General features: G+C 36.0%; 1 protein-coding gene across 2 annotated transcripts in view; it reads right to left on the minus strand.

Annotated features, from left to right (window-relative positions):
* Positions 1 to 16770, minus strand: part of si:ch211-51h4.2 (uncharacterized) — a 377084-nt gene that overhangs the window by 206746 nt on the left and 153568 nt on the right. For both annotated transcript variants that reach the window (XM_051923955.1, XM_051923956.1), the window contains exon 8: positions 11244 to 11367. In XM_051923955.1, the coding sequence (XP_051779915.1) occupies positions 11244 to 11367 (124 nt within the window). The remainder of the gene's footprint in view (positions 1 to 11243; positions 11368 to 16770) is intronic.

The following is a 16770-nucleotide window of genomic DNA, read 5'->3' on the forward strand; positions in this document are numbered from 1 at the left end:
CAAGAAAAGAAAAACAAATAAGATTAGGCAATAATATCTATACTATCTTGAAAAACAGATATAAATTAAGTAGAAGAGTAGCACCCTTATGTACAATGTCATGATGTAAGTCTCTAAAGATCAGTCCAGTGATAAGGTCAGATGGCCAGGAAGACAGAAAAAAACTCCAGTTAGGCTGGAGAAAAAACAAAATCTACAGAGGTTACAAGGCCAAAGGACCACCCAGGACCCACTGGACATTCTACCAAAGAGGACTGAACCCTCCAGAACTTTTCATTTTATGAAATTATAATGATAAGGGAAGCCCAAGTTGTTTAGCTTCTTCAGCAGCCACACTGGATGGATTTTTGATGCCATCCTATCCATGGTCATCTGATGATAGCATATGTTTTGATATCAGATAATAACTTCTGCAACTGTAACAATTAGACACTTACAAACTGTCAGAATTCAACAGTAATTTAATTTACATTCACCTCTGTTAGGGATTCTTCTCCTTCTACCTTTTATTTATTTTTCAACATTTTGTAGTATTTGTAATTTTTCTTTTTCCACTTGTAAAACATTGTAACTAAACATTTGCATGAAAATGTTCTATAAAAACGAATGTTGTTCTTTACTAGAACATTAGAACAATGTTAATGAGAACAGACTATTCAGACAAAAAACCATCTCATCCAGCTAGTTTGTCGTAATTAACATTATGTTGAGTTTTGAATGTCCCCAAAATCCTATGGTCTATCACACTACTTGGTAACTTACTCCATGTGTCTATTGCCTTCTGTGTGAAGAGAATTTTCTAATGTTTGTACGAAATCTGCTGATAGCAAGTTTCCATTATGTCCCATTGCTCTTGTTGAAGAATTTATTTTAAAGTAGCAGCTGGGATTCACTGTACTAATTCCCTTCATAATTTTAAACAGTTCAATCATGTCATCTTTTAATCTTCTGTTGCTTGAAGCTAAAACAGTTCTACTAGTTCCATCTTATCTTATAGTTCATACCTTACAGTGCTGGAGTCAGTCTTGTTTCTCTTCATTGTACTTTCCCTAGCACTGCTTGGCCTTATTTTTATAACAAGTGTTTGCCCCAAACACATGCTAAAATTTAAGCAAGAATACTGACAACCTTTTAAAAGGACGGTGAAAATGGTTGCCAAGTGGCAGGAGGATGCTATGGGCAAGGGCAGCATCAGAACTGCACAGGGGTGCAATCTGATATTAGAGTCACACCAAAAGAAACACAGGTTCTAGATATGCCTGTGGGATAACATAGGTATCACTAGGAGAACGAATACTTTGCAGTTGTGAAAGAGGAATATATTACAGGAGACAGGCAATAAGAAATAACCCAAGACGCCTAGCCCATTTCTTAAATAAAGAGTGACACCATGAACGCCAAACATAAGGAAGGAGAATCTCCCAAAGTAAAATGCAGCATGTAAGCATTAAGTGGGGAGCTGAGGTGTATATACTTGTTCAAGAGTGAGACCTGGAAAGCAGTTGTATGTGTCCAGTTCCCTCATGTCTGTTCATAGTAAGAAACATGGTCCCACGTGGGAATGTACCGGATAGGGCTGGAATGAAGTCCAGGGTCAAAATAAAAAGAAACAAGAGTAAAGAAGAGACCACATTGTTGTACTTCATATGTGGGAAAGTGGAAAATGCGTCAACACATGCAAAGTTAGAGTCATAGAGTCTGCATGTTTGTTATTTTCTACTCTGTTAGCTTTGTATAATGTGTTCCTCATTCTGTGTATTCTTCTATTAAATATATTATTAATGTGAAGGTGTCAGTTCGGTGTAATATTTGCACCAAATGATATTTAAGACATTTACATTTTTCATTTTCCATTTTCAATACATCTAATTCTATACTGACAATTTTCTGATTTCATTTATCTGAAATAATGCTGTTAAAATAGTGTGGAAACAAGGAAATTTTACTTGAGATTGTTCGAGTTATTTGGCCGGTCACTTTTGCACACTACCAAACTATCATCTAGCCAAGTGTGAGGCTACTGTCCTCTTTTAACATTTTAGTCAATGAAATGGTCCACTGATTGAGTCATTCTTCTGCATGCAGTTTTAGCTGTCCCAAGAATGCTATGGTCTTTACTGTAGGCAGACAGTTACATGAATATCTAGGATTATAAGCATGAGATACAATTAAGGTAGGAGAAAATTTTGGTTTGTTAGGCATGACTGTACCCTTGCAAGCAAACAAGAATAAGAAGCAGTTTTATTACCTTATCAAGAATTGGCAAATGCTCGGAATAAACTGTTATTTTCTATAGTGCTTTTCTAGAGAAATCACTGTCTCAAGAACCTTAAAAGTATACTTGTTAAACCAGGCTGCTAAGAGACATAGAGTGATACATAAGACAGGATTTAATTTGTAGCCTCATGGCTTACAATCGAAAGTTTCAGTCACCAGATCACACTGCCTCTGTGTGTTAACATACAGTTGTTTTTTACTTTTAATTTCTACAGTTCAAACTATTAATTAACATTTTAAACTATATGTAAATACATCTAAAAGCATTTAGCAAAATTTGAAATCTATACAGCGACTGGCAAAATTATTTCATTCCAGGAAATGATGCTTAGCTGTTTTCTCAGAACATTTTAATTGCATCGTTAGCTCATGTAAGAATCATAACTATTTAATTAAGCTCATGCTGAAGTTCAGTGATCACAGTCATACAGTACATTAGCACTAACCCTGTTTCGTTTAGTAAGCTGGGAATGGTTGCTTTTTCATTTTCTATTTAAAATCACATTTACTAACATTTCATATGTTACAGAAAAACTTAGCAGCACACGCAGAGTTCTTTAAAATTCCAAAATTGACTGCAAAATCTCTTACTGTGCCATAATTATTCAAGTCACAAAGGAGGGAAGAAAAACTGCAAATAGTCCATGCATATATTTGTCAAAGGTCCAGAAAACAAAGAAAAATATATTTTGTAAAAGGCTAAAATAGCTAACAAATCTATTTTAGTACTGGTATTGTGCAGTTTTTTTCACTTACATAATTAATTCATAACAAATTACATGAAAAAATATTTAAAGAAATCGAAATAGCAATATCAAATGTTGGTTTTGGAAACCATTAAATATTTAATATACATTAGTTACATTCTGTCACACTTAATTCAACAAAATCCATTAAAAACGCATATATTCACAGAGACAAACAATTAGAAGTTGTGCATGATAACCTCCATTTTATATGGGGATAAAAAGAATTCAGTGCTATGGGGGGTAAATGTGCTTAAATGTAAAAACTTCAATATTTTTTGAAACTAATCAATCATTGGAGTAAAAGCAATAAAGCAAAATTAAATTAAGTTCACATTTCCAGACCTCTGCCACAAGTCCTTACTTATTTATCTTTACTTAGCCATTTTTTTTCAGCATCAACAAGTTTGGCTTTGTAACTGTCATAACCCTGTAATGGTGCTAATGGTAATGGTAATAAATGGTGATCAACAGTAATGAAAGGTCAGCGCTTTGATTTTTTTATATAAAATATTTATCATTTACAAAGAATGCATATTTAATAATATAATATAGTTTAAATACTAAATTATGTTACATTCATTAATGAACACTAAACATCAAAATAATCCACAGGGCCATACTGAATGGAAAATGAATTCCTAATGCCAATAATATAAGAAAACAAGACAATCATGGCTCATGCCAAGAATAATACAGCATAATATTCTCAACCCCATCACAGGAGGGGCATGAAATACACATATTCTGTATTTTACCTTTTACAGAGACCAGTCAGGAAAGCACAATTTTGTCAATGGTGGAATAACAAGGTTAGACAAAGCAATTGCAGAGAAATGGTGACCAACGTCAGAGATTAGTTATAGCAGAATTTATTGTGGTTATGTTTTTGAAAAACAATGATCATTTCTGTGGTTGACACCTTCAATTCTGCACACAAATAATCCTTATAAATAATTAACCTCTTGGAGATATGATAGTGACTGCTGAAAAGAAGAGGTCAGTGCTCTGGACCCCAAGAAAATTGTTAAAAACCTCTATCATTAATATCAGTCCAGCAGGTAGGATGAGAGGCTTTCACACTAACAGTTGGAAGGTGCTGCCTCTTTCTCATTGGTGGTATATGTTTCAACTATTTATATCTTTCCATAAGAGAGGACCTCATCAATTGTTGTTAGGAGTGAGTGATGCAGAGTAAAACAGTTAAACGCAAAAACAGGAAGTAGTCAAAGCCAGGTTAGAATTTTTAACAAATCACCTAATTGAAAGTGACAGTAAATTTGAATTTGTACTTGTCCTGGAGAATAAAATAGTCATTTTTTAAAAAATGCAGACTGTTTTTAAGTTTTAACTTTGCACAAATGAACCATGATGAACTGTAAAGGCACAAATGTACAAAGGATTTTACAGGACCTTTAAGGTGATTTAATTAATTACTGTTCAGCTGTAATTAACTACAGTACATGGAAATCATCCTCTCTTACAGAATAATAATTTTAGACCCAAATACATTTGTACATTGTTTTTGCATTGAACCAGCAATTTATAACTTTAATGCACCTGTTTTGTTACCTAAGGAATTTATGGTTCTTTTAGTCTAAAACGATCAAACAGGTTTTATAACTTAATTGTAAAAAGAATGGAGGCAGTAAGAGGTTATGCAGATACATACAGGGTCAAAGCTTTTGGGCAGAGTTATCCATCACCAGTGGACAGCTAGCCAATCATATGTGTGTAATATGTCATGTTCCAGAGCGCAAATGTGTTATTTTAACATGAATATGGCTTCTCTGAGGGACCAGAAAACAACAACATATGAAGTGATATCAGAGACCAACACACGTCAGAAAGACAGAGATCATTTCATCTAGATGTTGGAGAATGCAACTTATGCATCACACCGATTGCTGAATAAAAAATCTGCCCAGGACAACATTTGCCTTTGACATTGCTAATTATCACAAAGTTATCTAAGACTATAGTATATACATTCAGACTTTGCTTTATATTTTCTTTTCTTTCATACTGTTCTTCTTTTTACTAAAGTATGTATTATACTTTAATAATCATGCTAAGTTTCATTTCAAACAAGTCATTCATTTTTGAGTTATCATATCCACAGCCTCACATCTTGATAAAAAGACACATCACTCCAAAATTGGTCAAATCCTATTCAAGGATATCAACAAAACATAATTCCATTGAAAAATTGATGCCAAAATTGTGGTTTGTTCCTATATACATTTAGTGGCCAATATATTAGGTACACCTGTATATTAGCCCAAATAGCTTGCTTCTCCTAACAACCAATCATGTCACTACAACTAAATATACATATAGTGCACAGACTTGGTCAGGAGGTTTACTTGTTATTAACCAGATCATTAAAATGGGAAAGATAAGTGATCAATGCAACTTTGATCGTAGTATGATTGATGGTGTCCAATGGAATTGTGACAGCATTTCAAAAATAGCTGCCATCCTGAGATTTTGAAGGTGTGGGAAGAATGTTCTTCGCACACATTAGGTCTCTTAGTACCAATTGTGCATCCCGCTACAAGGAAAGTCTACCATCAGTTTAATGGATATTTTTGACAGCATAATGCACCACGTCACCATGAATGTAACATCAGCTTCAGTTTATTCAAATGGAATGCACAGTTCCAAGATCTAAGTACAATAAAGTACTTGTGGTACTTTTGAACCATAAAGTGCAGCAAAATAATCCGCAGGATGTTCATGAACTGTGTGAGACTGGGGAGACAATTCCTGATTACAGCCTGAGACTTACTGAAATGCTGATATCATCCATGCAAATGAAAGAAAAGCGGCTGAGAGTTTTTGTGTTTTCTGTGGTGTGAAAGAAAGTTAATTAACAGAAGACATTTTGCCTCGAAAAACTTTGTGTTTTGGTTGCCGCTAAGGAGTCATACAGGAATTTTTTTAAGTCTTTTTTCCCTTTAGAAGGGCGTCATGCATTTTTTTGCCCGCACAGGAGCAAAAGCAACTGAGTGTTTGAGGGAGTGTTTGGGAAAGTTACTTGTACGTACACTTGTTCTTGTTATTTGTATTCAAACTAACGTCGGTGAGGTTGGACAGAAAGCAGCAGTTGCTGACACTGGCATCTCTGTAAGTAAATAATCAACATGGTAGTGAATAGTTCTAAATAACAGAAACAATGATTCCTTAGCGGAGAAAAAAAGCAGCACCTGACTTGAAACTGGTAAAGAGAAAAGTTCTGCGGCACTAAAGCAGGTGGCTAGCAATAAGGTGTCAATCAGGCACAAGTGGCTGTAGGAGCAGACATGACAGTAAGAAATTAATGTAGCAGTGGATATTCAGTAAACTTCAGTAAGATATTCTAGACTGAACAGTTCCTAGTGGTCAGGAAAGTAGAGCAATTAAGAGGGCAACAGCGGAAAAATTCATTAATACAAAAGAATATAAAGTGGAGAGCTTTTAAGTAAAAGAACAAGAGGAGTGCAAAGTTAGGAGAACAGAGAAAAGTAAAGAGAATCTCATAGAAGGGCAAACAGCAGGTATTCAAGGAGGAGAATATTACAGGGGCTTAAGGGGTCAGAAGGTGTAAAATAACTGTAGCAGTTCTTTAATCAAAATTTTTTTAGCTTAATTTCTTTAGTTTTACCTTTTAAGTTAAATCATTTAATTTTAATAAAAAACAAAACTTGTGCAGTTTTAGTAATCCAAAGTCAAATTCTGATAATGAGGCCAGTGCAATGCAAGTCCTTAGAGAGACAGTGTGCACCCCTAAGGTGATGTGGGAGGAGATTTCAGACCAGATAGGGACAGATGGTGGGTCACAATCGCAAGACTCAATATAAAGGATACACACTGTCCCGGTGCATCAACCTCAGAATTGGAAGTGTCAAACCATTTTCAGGTCCTTGCAGAGCTGCATAGTGTCTCTGAAGATTCTGAGGTTTTTGGCAGGAATGAAAAGCCCCAACGGGCCAACTCAAAACTAGTTCCCAGAAAGACAGAGATATTGACAGTTGGGGACTCATTCATTAGGGGGACTGAAACACAGGATTGATCTAGAGACGGAGAGTCTCATATGGTGTGTTGCCTTCCAGGTGGTAGAATTCCCTGGAAGGGTTGACAGGCTTTTGGTCAGAGTGGGGGGTGGGATCTAGTTGTCACTGTCCATGTTGGAACAAATGACATAAATAAGAGTAGTCTGTCAGTTCTGTGATCAAAACCTAAACAGTTAGGTGCCAGGCCGAATAGCAGAACTGACAATGTGGTCTTCTCTGAAGTTCTGCCTGTGCCATGCATCGGTTCAGGTAGGATTGAGGAGATTAGAAAGCTTAACATGGCTCATATCTTGGTGCAGTGTAGAACGGTATAAGTTTATGGGACTTTTTGAACAGATGGGACCTGTTTTGCCATGAAGGGTTACATCTGTGTTGGGGAGGCATATGAGTAGGTTAGTTGCGGATTGTTCAATCTAAGGTATGGGGGTAGCAGGGAATTTAGGACAGGCCAGGTTTACCATTGGACCTGAAGGAACAAAAAATAGTGTAAAAATAAAAATGCATAGTAATGTAAATTCTAACCCAACATTTAAATAACAAAATAAAATGAATAACACATTAAAAATAGTTTGCATTAATGCTAGAAATATCTAAAATAAAACAAGTGAGCTGGAGTTGTATATAGCGCAGCAAACTTAAGATATAGCAATAACAGAAATTTGGTTAAATAACAAAGATGAGGATGAGTATAACATGAAGGGATACACATTTTTTAGGAAGGATAGACAGAAAATAAAAGGGGGGGGGGGTTGCTGTTTATGCCAAAAAGAATTTAAATATAAGTCCTCTTCAACTGGACAATGAGCCACATCTTAGTGAAGACATGTGGCTTTGTTTGTGTCATGGACCACCCAATGCGGACAATAATTTCAATGCTTCTTTTTAGTAATAGTAAAAAGGAAAGTTTATAGGGGGATATTATAATCATGGTGGACTTTAAGTTGCCAAATTTCAACTGGGCTAACCTTGCAAATAATGGAGTATAGGAGCAGGAGTTTTTAGAAGTAATCAGTGTCTGTTTTTTAACATAGTATGTTAAAACACCAATGTGGTGGGAAGCCTGTCTGGATCTAGTATTTGTACTAATCAGGATAGACAGTCGTGGAGCAGAGGAACAGGTTTAAAAATGTTTTACATATAATGCAGGACAGATACATACCTAAATTTGGAACTGGTAGGGAATTTTAAAAAACTCCGAAGTGGGTTAATAAAGAGTTGAAAAAGAAACTGCAAATGAAAAAAACAGGTGTATAAGGTGTACAGAACTAATAACTCCAATGTGAATCATAGGGCAAACGAGAACAACAATTAAGAAGGTTATTAGTGAGGCTAAAAGACAGTTAGAGAAGAATATAGCAGATAATGCAAAACACGACCCAAAGAGATTCTTTCAGTATTTTAGTAGCATAAGAACAGTCATGGAGGAGGTGAAGTGTTTCAAGAATAGTAAAGGGGAATTCAAAAATATATTCAGTGAAACAGCAGATGCTTTAAACTCGCATTTTTGTGAGGAAATGTTTAACATGTGAGGAAATATTTAACGTCCCAGCGGTAAAAGGGACTACTAAGGAGGTACTGAATGATTGGGAAATTGTATATACAGAGAAGTATGTATTGTTCAGATTAAATAGGGTGAAATCAAACAAATCACCAGAACCAGATAATATTTATCCTCGAGTTCCTAATGAGGTTAGCAAGTACATATTGTCACACACGTGCGATTAGGAGGAAGCTGAGTGGACCAAGTGAAGGTAATTACCTGCCAGACCAGGGGGGTGGCAGGGTGCACTAAACATACCTCTGTTATCTCTGCAGGCCAAATATGGGAAAACTGCCTGATTCAACATCAATAACATCACTTCCGGTTCCAGCTTCCAGACTGACATCACTTCCAGTTCCGGCACCCAGACTGATGACACACCCGGTTCCGGCACCCGATCAACATCACTTCCTGTTCTGGCCCTAGATTGCATCACTTCCGGTTTCAGCTTATAAAGCCGCCATCTTTCAAAACCAAATCAGCTCAGTCTTGGAACTCAAAGACAGCACTTCTACGTTCATTTGAATACCCATTTGCAGCCACAGACAATATAAGGGTGGCTGCCCCAAACCTTTTTCATGTGCTGAGACTCATTCTTTCACAATATATAAACCCTCGACACATATTTTTAGGAAGTCACTATGCACTGGGGAAAATTCAGAAGGACTGGAAAATGGCATATATTATCTTGTTATATAAAAAGGTGACCATGCAGTTCCAAGCAGCTATAGGCCAGTAAGCTTAAAGTGTGTCCCAGGTAAATTAATGGAAGGAATTATTAAGGATAAGACTGAGCAACACAAGGCAAGAACAGGAGTTTTACTGAACAGTCTGCATGGGTTCAGACGAGGGAGGTCATGTTTTACTAACATGCTGGAATTCTATAAGGAGGCAACAAAAGGGTATGATCAAAGTGGAGAATATGATATTACTTATCTTGACTTTCCAAAAGCATTTCATAAGATGTCACATGAGAGGTTGGGCATCAAACTAAAAGAAGTGGGAGTTCAGGGTGTGGCGTGTGGATGTGTACAAAATTGGCTAAAACACAGGAAGCAGAGGGTTATGGTCTGAAGAACCCTGTCCGAATTGGATGACGTTAAGAGTGGTGTTCCACTGGGGTTAGTGCTAGGGTTACTGCTGTTTTTATATTTATAAATGATTTGGATAAGAATATAAGTTACAAGCTGGTTAAGTTTGCAGATGATACCAAGCTATGTGGATTAGTAGATCATCTAGAATCCATTGAATCACTACAGAAGGACTTCAACAGCACACAGGCTTGGGCATATTTGTGGCAGATGAAATTTAATGTAAGTAAATGTAAAATATTACATGTAGGAAGTAAAAATGCTAGGTTTGAGTACACAATGAGTTCACAAAGGTATGAAAATAGAAAAGAACATTTGAGAGTTGCAGTGGACTCTATACTATCAATTTCCAGAGAGTGTTCAGAAGCCATTAAGAAGCCTAACAGAATGTAAGGCTATAGAGCACAATGTGTAGAGTACAAGTCAAAGGAGGTTATGCTCAAGCTTTATAACACACTGTTGAGGATTCATCTGGAGTACTGTGGAAAGTTTTGGTTTCTAGTCTACAAAAAAGGATATAGCAGTGCTGGTATAAGCCCAGAGAAGAGCGACCAGGCTGATTTCAGAGCTACAGGGGATGATTTATGAGGAAAGAGTAAAAGAGCTAAGCCTTTTCAGTTTAAGCAAGAGTAGATTTAGCGGTGACATGATTGAAGTGTTTGAAATTGTGAAGGGAACTAGTACAGTGGATCAAGACTGTTACTTTAAAATGAATTCAACAAGAACATGACAACACAGTTGGAAACGTGTTAAGGACACATTTAGCACAAATATTAGGAAGTTTTTCTTTACACAGAGAACCACAGACACATGGAATAAGCTACCAAGCAGTGTGGTAGAGAGTAGAATTTTGTTGGGCTGAATGGTCTGTTCTCATCTACATTGTTCTAATGTGTGAGGAATTCGGGTTTGTGTTGACCAAATCTCTAAGAGATGTCTCTTTCACCTTGTTGAATGCAGACTGCATACTTGGTACTTGATGTGTTTCTTTAATAAACTGGCAAACGAGTGCCATGCTTGAATTGCCTAGAAATAGTTTTGCCATATGTTTAATCTCTCTTTCAACTATCCCATACTGATGATGAATCTGGTAATGGCTGGATTTGTTGATTATGCAACAGATAATTTTATTTTTAAAGTTCTGCCATACTCTTAAATAAAAAGTAACAAGAGATGTGTTATTTAAGAAATTAAAGTGTACAAAAAATATATAACATTTAAGCACTTGGTGAAACCGTTTTAACAGATTTTACATTTTTATTAGTATTTGATTTTCAAGCACACTTTATATACCAAATAAAGGAAACTAAATTTTAAAACATGTAAGTTTCAGGGTGTAGAATACTACAGATATATAGTACTAACTTTCACAAGACATTGCGTATCATTTTCTTTGATTTGTTATAGTTATTTAAGCTTGTGTAGACAAAAAAGCTAAACTAACTGTATATACCAAAACAAAATTATTTTATTTCCTTCTAAGAATATCACAATTTATCTAACAAAAAAGAGCTTACTTGAACTGAGTACTTACAGTAACTACAAGAAGAGATCCCTTCAGCAGAGTAAGAATAGAAGTGACTGGTTGGATAACCACCTGAGCTAGAATGATTCCCAGTGCAAGGATCCACGTGAAGAATGGGATTATATATACATGTCTAAAAAGGAACAAATCACAAATATGCATCATTTTAGCAGCCAGGCCTTTATGGGAGATAGAAAAGTATCACTTTATAGCAGTTGGACTTAACTGCTTGCTCAGCCTTTGGACACAGATATCACACAGTTAAAATATGTTAAGTGGATTAGAGGATTATCTAAATGAGTTGTGGAGTTACAAAGGGTAATCATTGGATTTTTCTTGGAATGAATGCATGTAACAAAAAGCAGCAGGACTTTTTAGATACAACAGTTTTGGTGTTTAAATATAGTCTTCTTCCAACTGACTGTGGTACTCCACTGGTAAAGCCTTCTGCTCACATGAGAGATGACAGAGACACCTGGAGGACGATGACTGGCAAGAACTATGTACTTAGTCATAAATTGTTATTGGATTTATGTGCTATTGAATGACTATCCATTATAAACACCAGGTTTAGACACAAGATTTTACCTATACGTATCTGGTACCAGAGCACATTTTTGGGACTTTGGAACCAAAATAAATGAAGAACTTTGCAGTTATATTATTTGACTAGAGGCTGAATGTTCTAAACACTCATAACAGTAGTACCAAGGAAGCAAATGATCACCAATTAGTGGTATGTGAGTTCATAGTGATATAGTCTTTGCTATGCTGGCCAAGGAAACATACATGGGGAACAAGAGTATCCTGGAAATAGTTAAAAAATGTTGCTACTCTGGAGATACTCCACTATCTCATCCAAAAGAGCTGCTCCAGTATCTTCAAAGAGGTCACATTGACTATAAAAGGACTCTGTTCAAGACTTAAGCAGTGTATGAAACTGCAGACTGCTGTGCTTAAAAGGTGACTGTTGTTTGTCATGGTGTTAGCCATTTAACCAACTGGTGTATTTCAATACTGATAGAACCTAACAAAGTAAAGAAAGAAGCCTTCAGTGCAATGTTAGCAGGAGCTGATTAAGATTATTGCCCACTCACATTTACAAAATTCAAAGAAATGTATTTAAAAAATCTTTATGGATGTTGAAGTGAGAGGAAGCATACATAATTACAATAGGTGACATCAACTAGGGCGGCACGGTGACGCAGTGGTAGCGCTGTTGCCTCGCAGTTAGGAGACCCGGGTTCGCTTCCCGGGTCCACCCTGCGTGGAGTTTGCATGTTCTCCCCGTGTCTGCGTGGGTTTCCTCCGGGCGCTCCGGTTTCCTCCCACAGTCCAAAGACATGCAGGTTAGGTGGATTGGTGATTCTAAATTGGCCCTAGTGTGTGCTTGGTGTGTGAGTGTGTTTGTGTGTGTCCTGCAGTGGGTTGGCACCCTGCCCGGGATTGGTTCCCCGCCTTGTGCCCTGTGTTGGCTGGGATTGGCTCCAGCAGCCCCCTTGACCCTGTGTTCGGATTCTGCGGGTTGGAAAATGGATGGATGGATGGACATCAACTAGCCCCTTAATTTAGAGTTCACGTGCTAACTGTACTGTAGAATGCTATTTACAGTGGATTCAGAAAGTGTTCAGAGCCCTTCTCTTATTGCCATTTTTGCTTATCACTCTACACTGAATAACTCATGAGTAACTGAAAACATATTTTCAGAAAGGTTTGCAAATTTCTTAAAAATCAGAAATGGAAATCTGTCATTCATTTAAGTATTCAGACCCTTAATTTAGTATTTTGTAGATATACCTGTGGCAGCAATTATAGCTTCGAGTCTTCTTGGGTAATTCTCTTTAAGCTTTGCACCTGGGTTTGAACAGTTTTGTCTCATTCTTCATGGCAGATCTTTTCACACTCCATTGAATGGAAACCATCTGTAAATTGGCATGTTTTGGTCTCTCCACTGATGTTCTGTGGAATTTAAGACTAGGCTTTGGCTGAGCCAACTCAAGGACAGTCAGAGACTTGTCCTGAAGCCACGCCAGCGTTGTCTTGGCTATATGCTTCAGGTCATTGCATCTCCCCAGTCAGAGGTCACATGAACTCTGGAGCAGGTGCTCTTAATGGATCTCTCTGTAATTGGCAGCATTTATGCTTCCACCAATTCTGACCAGTCTCCTTATCTCTGCTGCTAATAAGCACTCCTGCAGCACGATGTTGCAACCACCATGCTTCACCATACAGATGGTATTAGGCAGGCAATGAGCAGTTCCTGGTCTTTGCCAGACATAATGCTTGGGATTCTGTCCAAAGAATTCAATTTATGTCTCATCAGACCAGAAAATCTTTGTCCTCAGTCCATTTGGCAAACTACAATTAGGCTGAAATATGCCTTTTACTCAAGAGTGGCTTTCTTCTAGCCATTCTACCATAAGCACATGATTGTTGCTTCCGACAGGTTCCCAAAGGAATCAAGAAGTTCTGTTAGAGTGACCATTGGGTTCTTGGTCTTTCTTACCAAGTCCCTTCTTGTCTGGTCACTCAGTTTGGCTGGATGGCCAGCTCTAGATTGAGTTCTGGAGCTTCCAAACTTTTTCCTTTTCACAACTATTGAGACCACTGTGCTCCTGGGAACACTCAAAGCTTTAGAGACAGTTGTATACCCTTGAATTGGTTTATGCCTCACCACAATCTGACACTGGAGGTGTACAGAATGTTTCTTGGACTGCATGGCTTGATTTTTGTCCTGACATGCAGTGTGAATTGTGGGACATTCCATACACAGTTGTGTCCCTTTCTAAATGATGTCCAATTAATTCAGTTTGACACAGAAGGACTCCAATCAAGTTGCAGACACATCTCACAGATAATTAAAGCAAACATGATGGATCTAATCACAATGCATCTAGTGTCACAACAAATGGTTTAAATACTGACATAAATGAGAGATTTTGGCTTGATTTCTAATAAGTTTGCAAACCTTTCTAAAAACATGTTTCCACTTTGTCATTATGGGTTATTGAGTGTAGACTGATGGTCAAAAATGGCAAATAATTTAAAATTAAATCTACAACACAACAAAGGTGCAGAAAGTGAAAAGGGTCTGAACACTTTCTGAATCCCCTGTATGTGTGCATAAGCATGTATATTGATTGGCTAAAGCCCTCCATGACTCTGCACTAAAAAATGACTTCAGAAAATATATGTAGATTTAAGGAGAATGTGTCAGAAAAAAAAACCAAACAAATAAATGCAGGTCCCCATTATCAAGCTTTCCTAGATAACAGGTTACAATGCGGGTCTTCTTTCAATTATCTCATACAATCTGAGCCAAACAGTTCAATTGTACTGTATGAAGCATTCATTTGTTTAGCTGCTTTCTAAAATGCAGTATAAACAGACAGCTTTTTTCTTTAGTCATCTAATGATTTTTATGACAGATTACATAATTTTTACATATTTCATATGGTTGTCTTAAATTTTCCACTAGCATCATCCATTATTTTGAAAGTCATCTAACATGAATACCACTAGTTTAATGTGTATTATTTGTAACCTTCTGGCACTTATACCTATGTTAACAGTTTGCAGTTTGCTGTTATTGTGCTGCTTTATGTCTTTGTAGCTACTGGAACAAATGAATTTGCCTTGATGGATCATTAAAATACTATACTACACTTATTAACTAATTTAATTACATACTTACTTGCTTAGCAACTATCTATTGATCTATCCAATAATAATGCTCATCTACACTCACAACTGTTCCTCAGTTTATGCTAGGGTAAAATATTTCATATATTGTTGCTACAAATATTATATGATTTATGTTTATATAATCTATTGATTTTTTTCTCAATTACTCAGACACATATAGCATCCATAAACACCCACAGACAACACAATTTATTTAAAGAAATCTTAAAAAGCATACTAAGCATTCTGATCATCTACAAGCCGTTGATAAGTTGTAACAAGATAATCAGTGTTTACATAGTATTAGACATGGAAGGTATATACAATCACAAATAAACATTATCATTATTAGCATACAAATGAATTCCATTAGTGCATTAAGGGATCTCCGATTGTAACAACACCAAATATTTTTCAATGGACAAAACTTATTATCAGGTGTGTTACACATCAGACGGCAAAAAATACAAAATTCATAATGTATTGCAGGGTATCTTTGTTGAACATAAACCATAAACGAACAAATAGATAGAATCGGACACTGCTTTCAGAAAGAGAAGTACTAGTAGCCAAACTTGCAGCATAAATTCAAGGTTATTTTGGGATATTTCTCTGCTTTTGAAAAAACAAAAAATGAAATTAGCACACAGTAAATAAAATTTTAAAATGTGCACAACGCAAATAATTTTATAAAGCACTTCTTCATGTAAAGTTCATGTCTCGTGCAAATTATAGTATTATTTTTTAAATCAATTGCACTTTACATTAATATGTTAAATACTATCAAAAAAATCAACAAATTAAAAACTATAAAAAATTATAAACTCAAAACCTTTTATTTGTGGGTCACACAAATTTTGTAGGTGAAAGTATACTCATGCCATATACATTTTTTTATATCTTGTAGCTGAATATCCCAGAATGGAAAAAGGGAGGATAAATAAATATATGAAATATTATTATAAAGATGAAACCATAATTCATAATGCATACTCTGCATCTATGAACAGTAAAAAAGTTTCAAAAAGAGCAATAAAATTTATATATGCACAATAACTTAGGTTCATATTGAGGTTACAACTTTATATCACAGTTAAAAGTAAGCTCCATTGGGAAATCAACCCATAAATCTGTAAGAAAATCTCTTAATCATGTATTGTAAGTATAAGATGGCCATAAACTGAATATGATGCGCTTCTGAAGCAGCTTCATTGCATGTTAATATAAGGAACTTTTGAGATTTATATCACAATAAGTAGACATTTTTAATTGCTTGCAAACCGTCTTGCAGTGACACACTCCCCTATTGGCCATTTTACTGTATATAACTTGAATTATGTGCACTGACTTTCACAGTTGACAAGTATTGTTAGCTTGTTTCTCAATATCAATTTCATTAAATATTTAATCTAAAGTGAGACTGCTTAAGAAAGGATAACTGTAATGAGTCAAACAGATAGTATCGTTAAAAACAATAAAAATCAAGTATAAACATCACTGGGAAGCACACTGGTACACTTGTTTACACTCTGGCCTTTGTGAAAAGGCAGAATCCCTGTGTCCATGGGTTTTTTTCCACTTCACAAAAATAGGTATTTTAGATTTTAGTTAAATCTAGAGTATGGCAATACTGTACAATGCAGATATTACAAAAATGTCAAATTAGAGAATAAAGCTAAAGATATAATCAAGTAAAATGAAAATGAATTCAGTTTTCACAAATTTATTAAATGTGTCTACTGATAGAGCATCACCATCGGACCTTGGAAGTATTCTGGATAAAAGAAAACACAATCTAAGTAAGCATTCATTGAAAATAGTAAAACAAGTCTCAGGAATTGTCAAAAGACCA

Source organism: Erpetoichthys calabaricus, chromosome 2 (assembly GCF_900747795.2).
Source record: "Erpetoichthys calabaricus chromosome 2, fErpCal1.3, whole genome shotgun sequence".
NCBI lineage: Eukaryota > Metazoa > Chordata > Cladistia > Polypteriformes > Polypteridae > Erpetoichthys > Erpetoichthys calabaricus.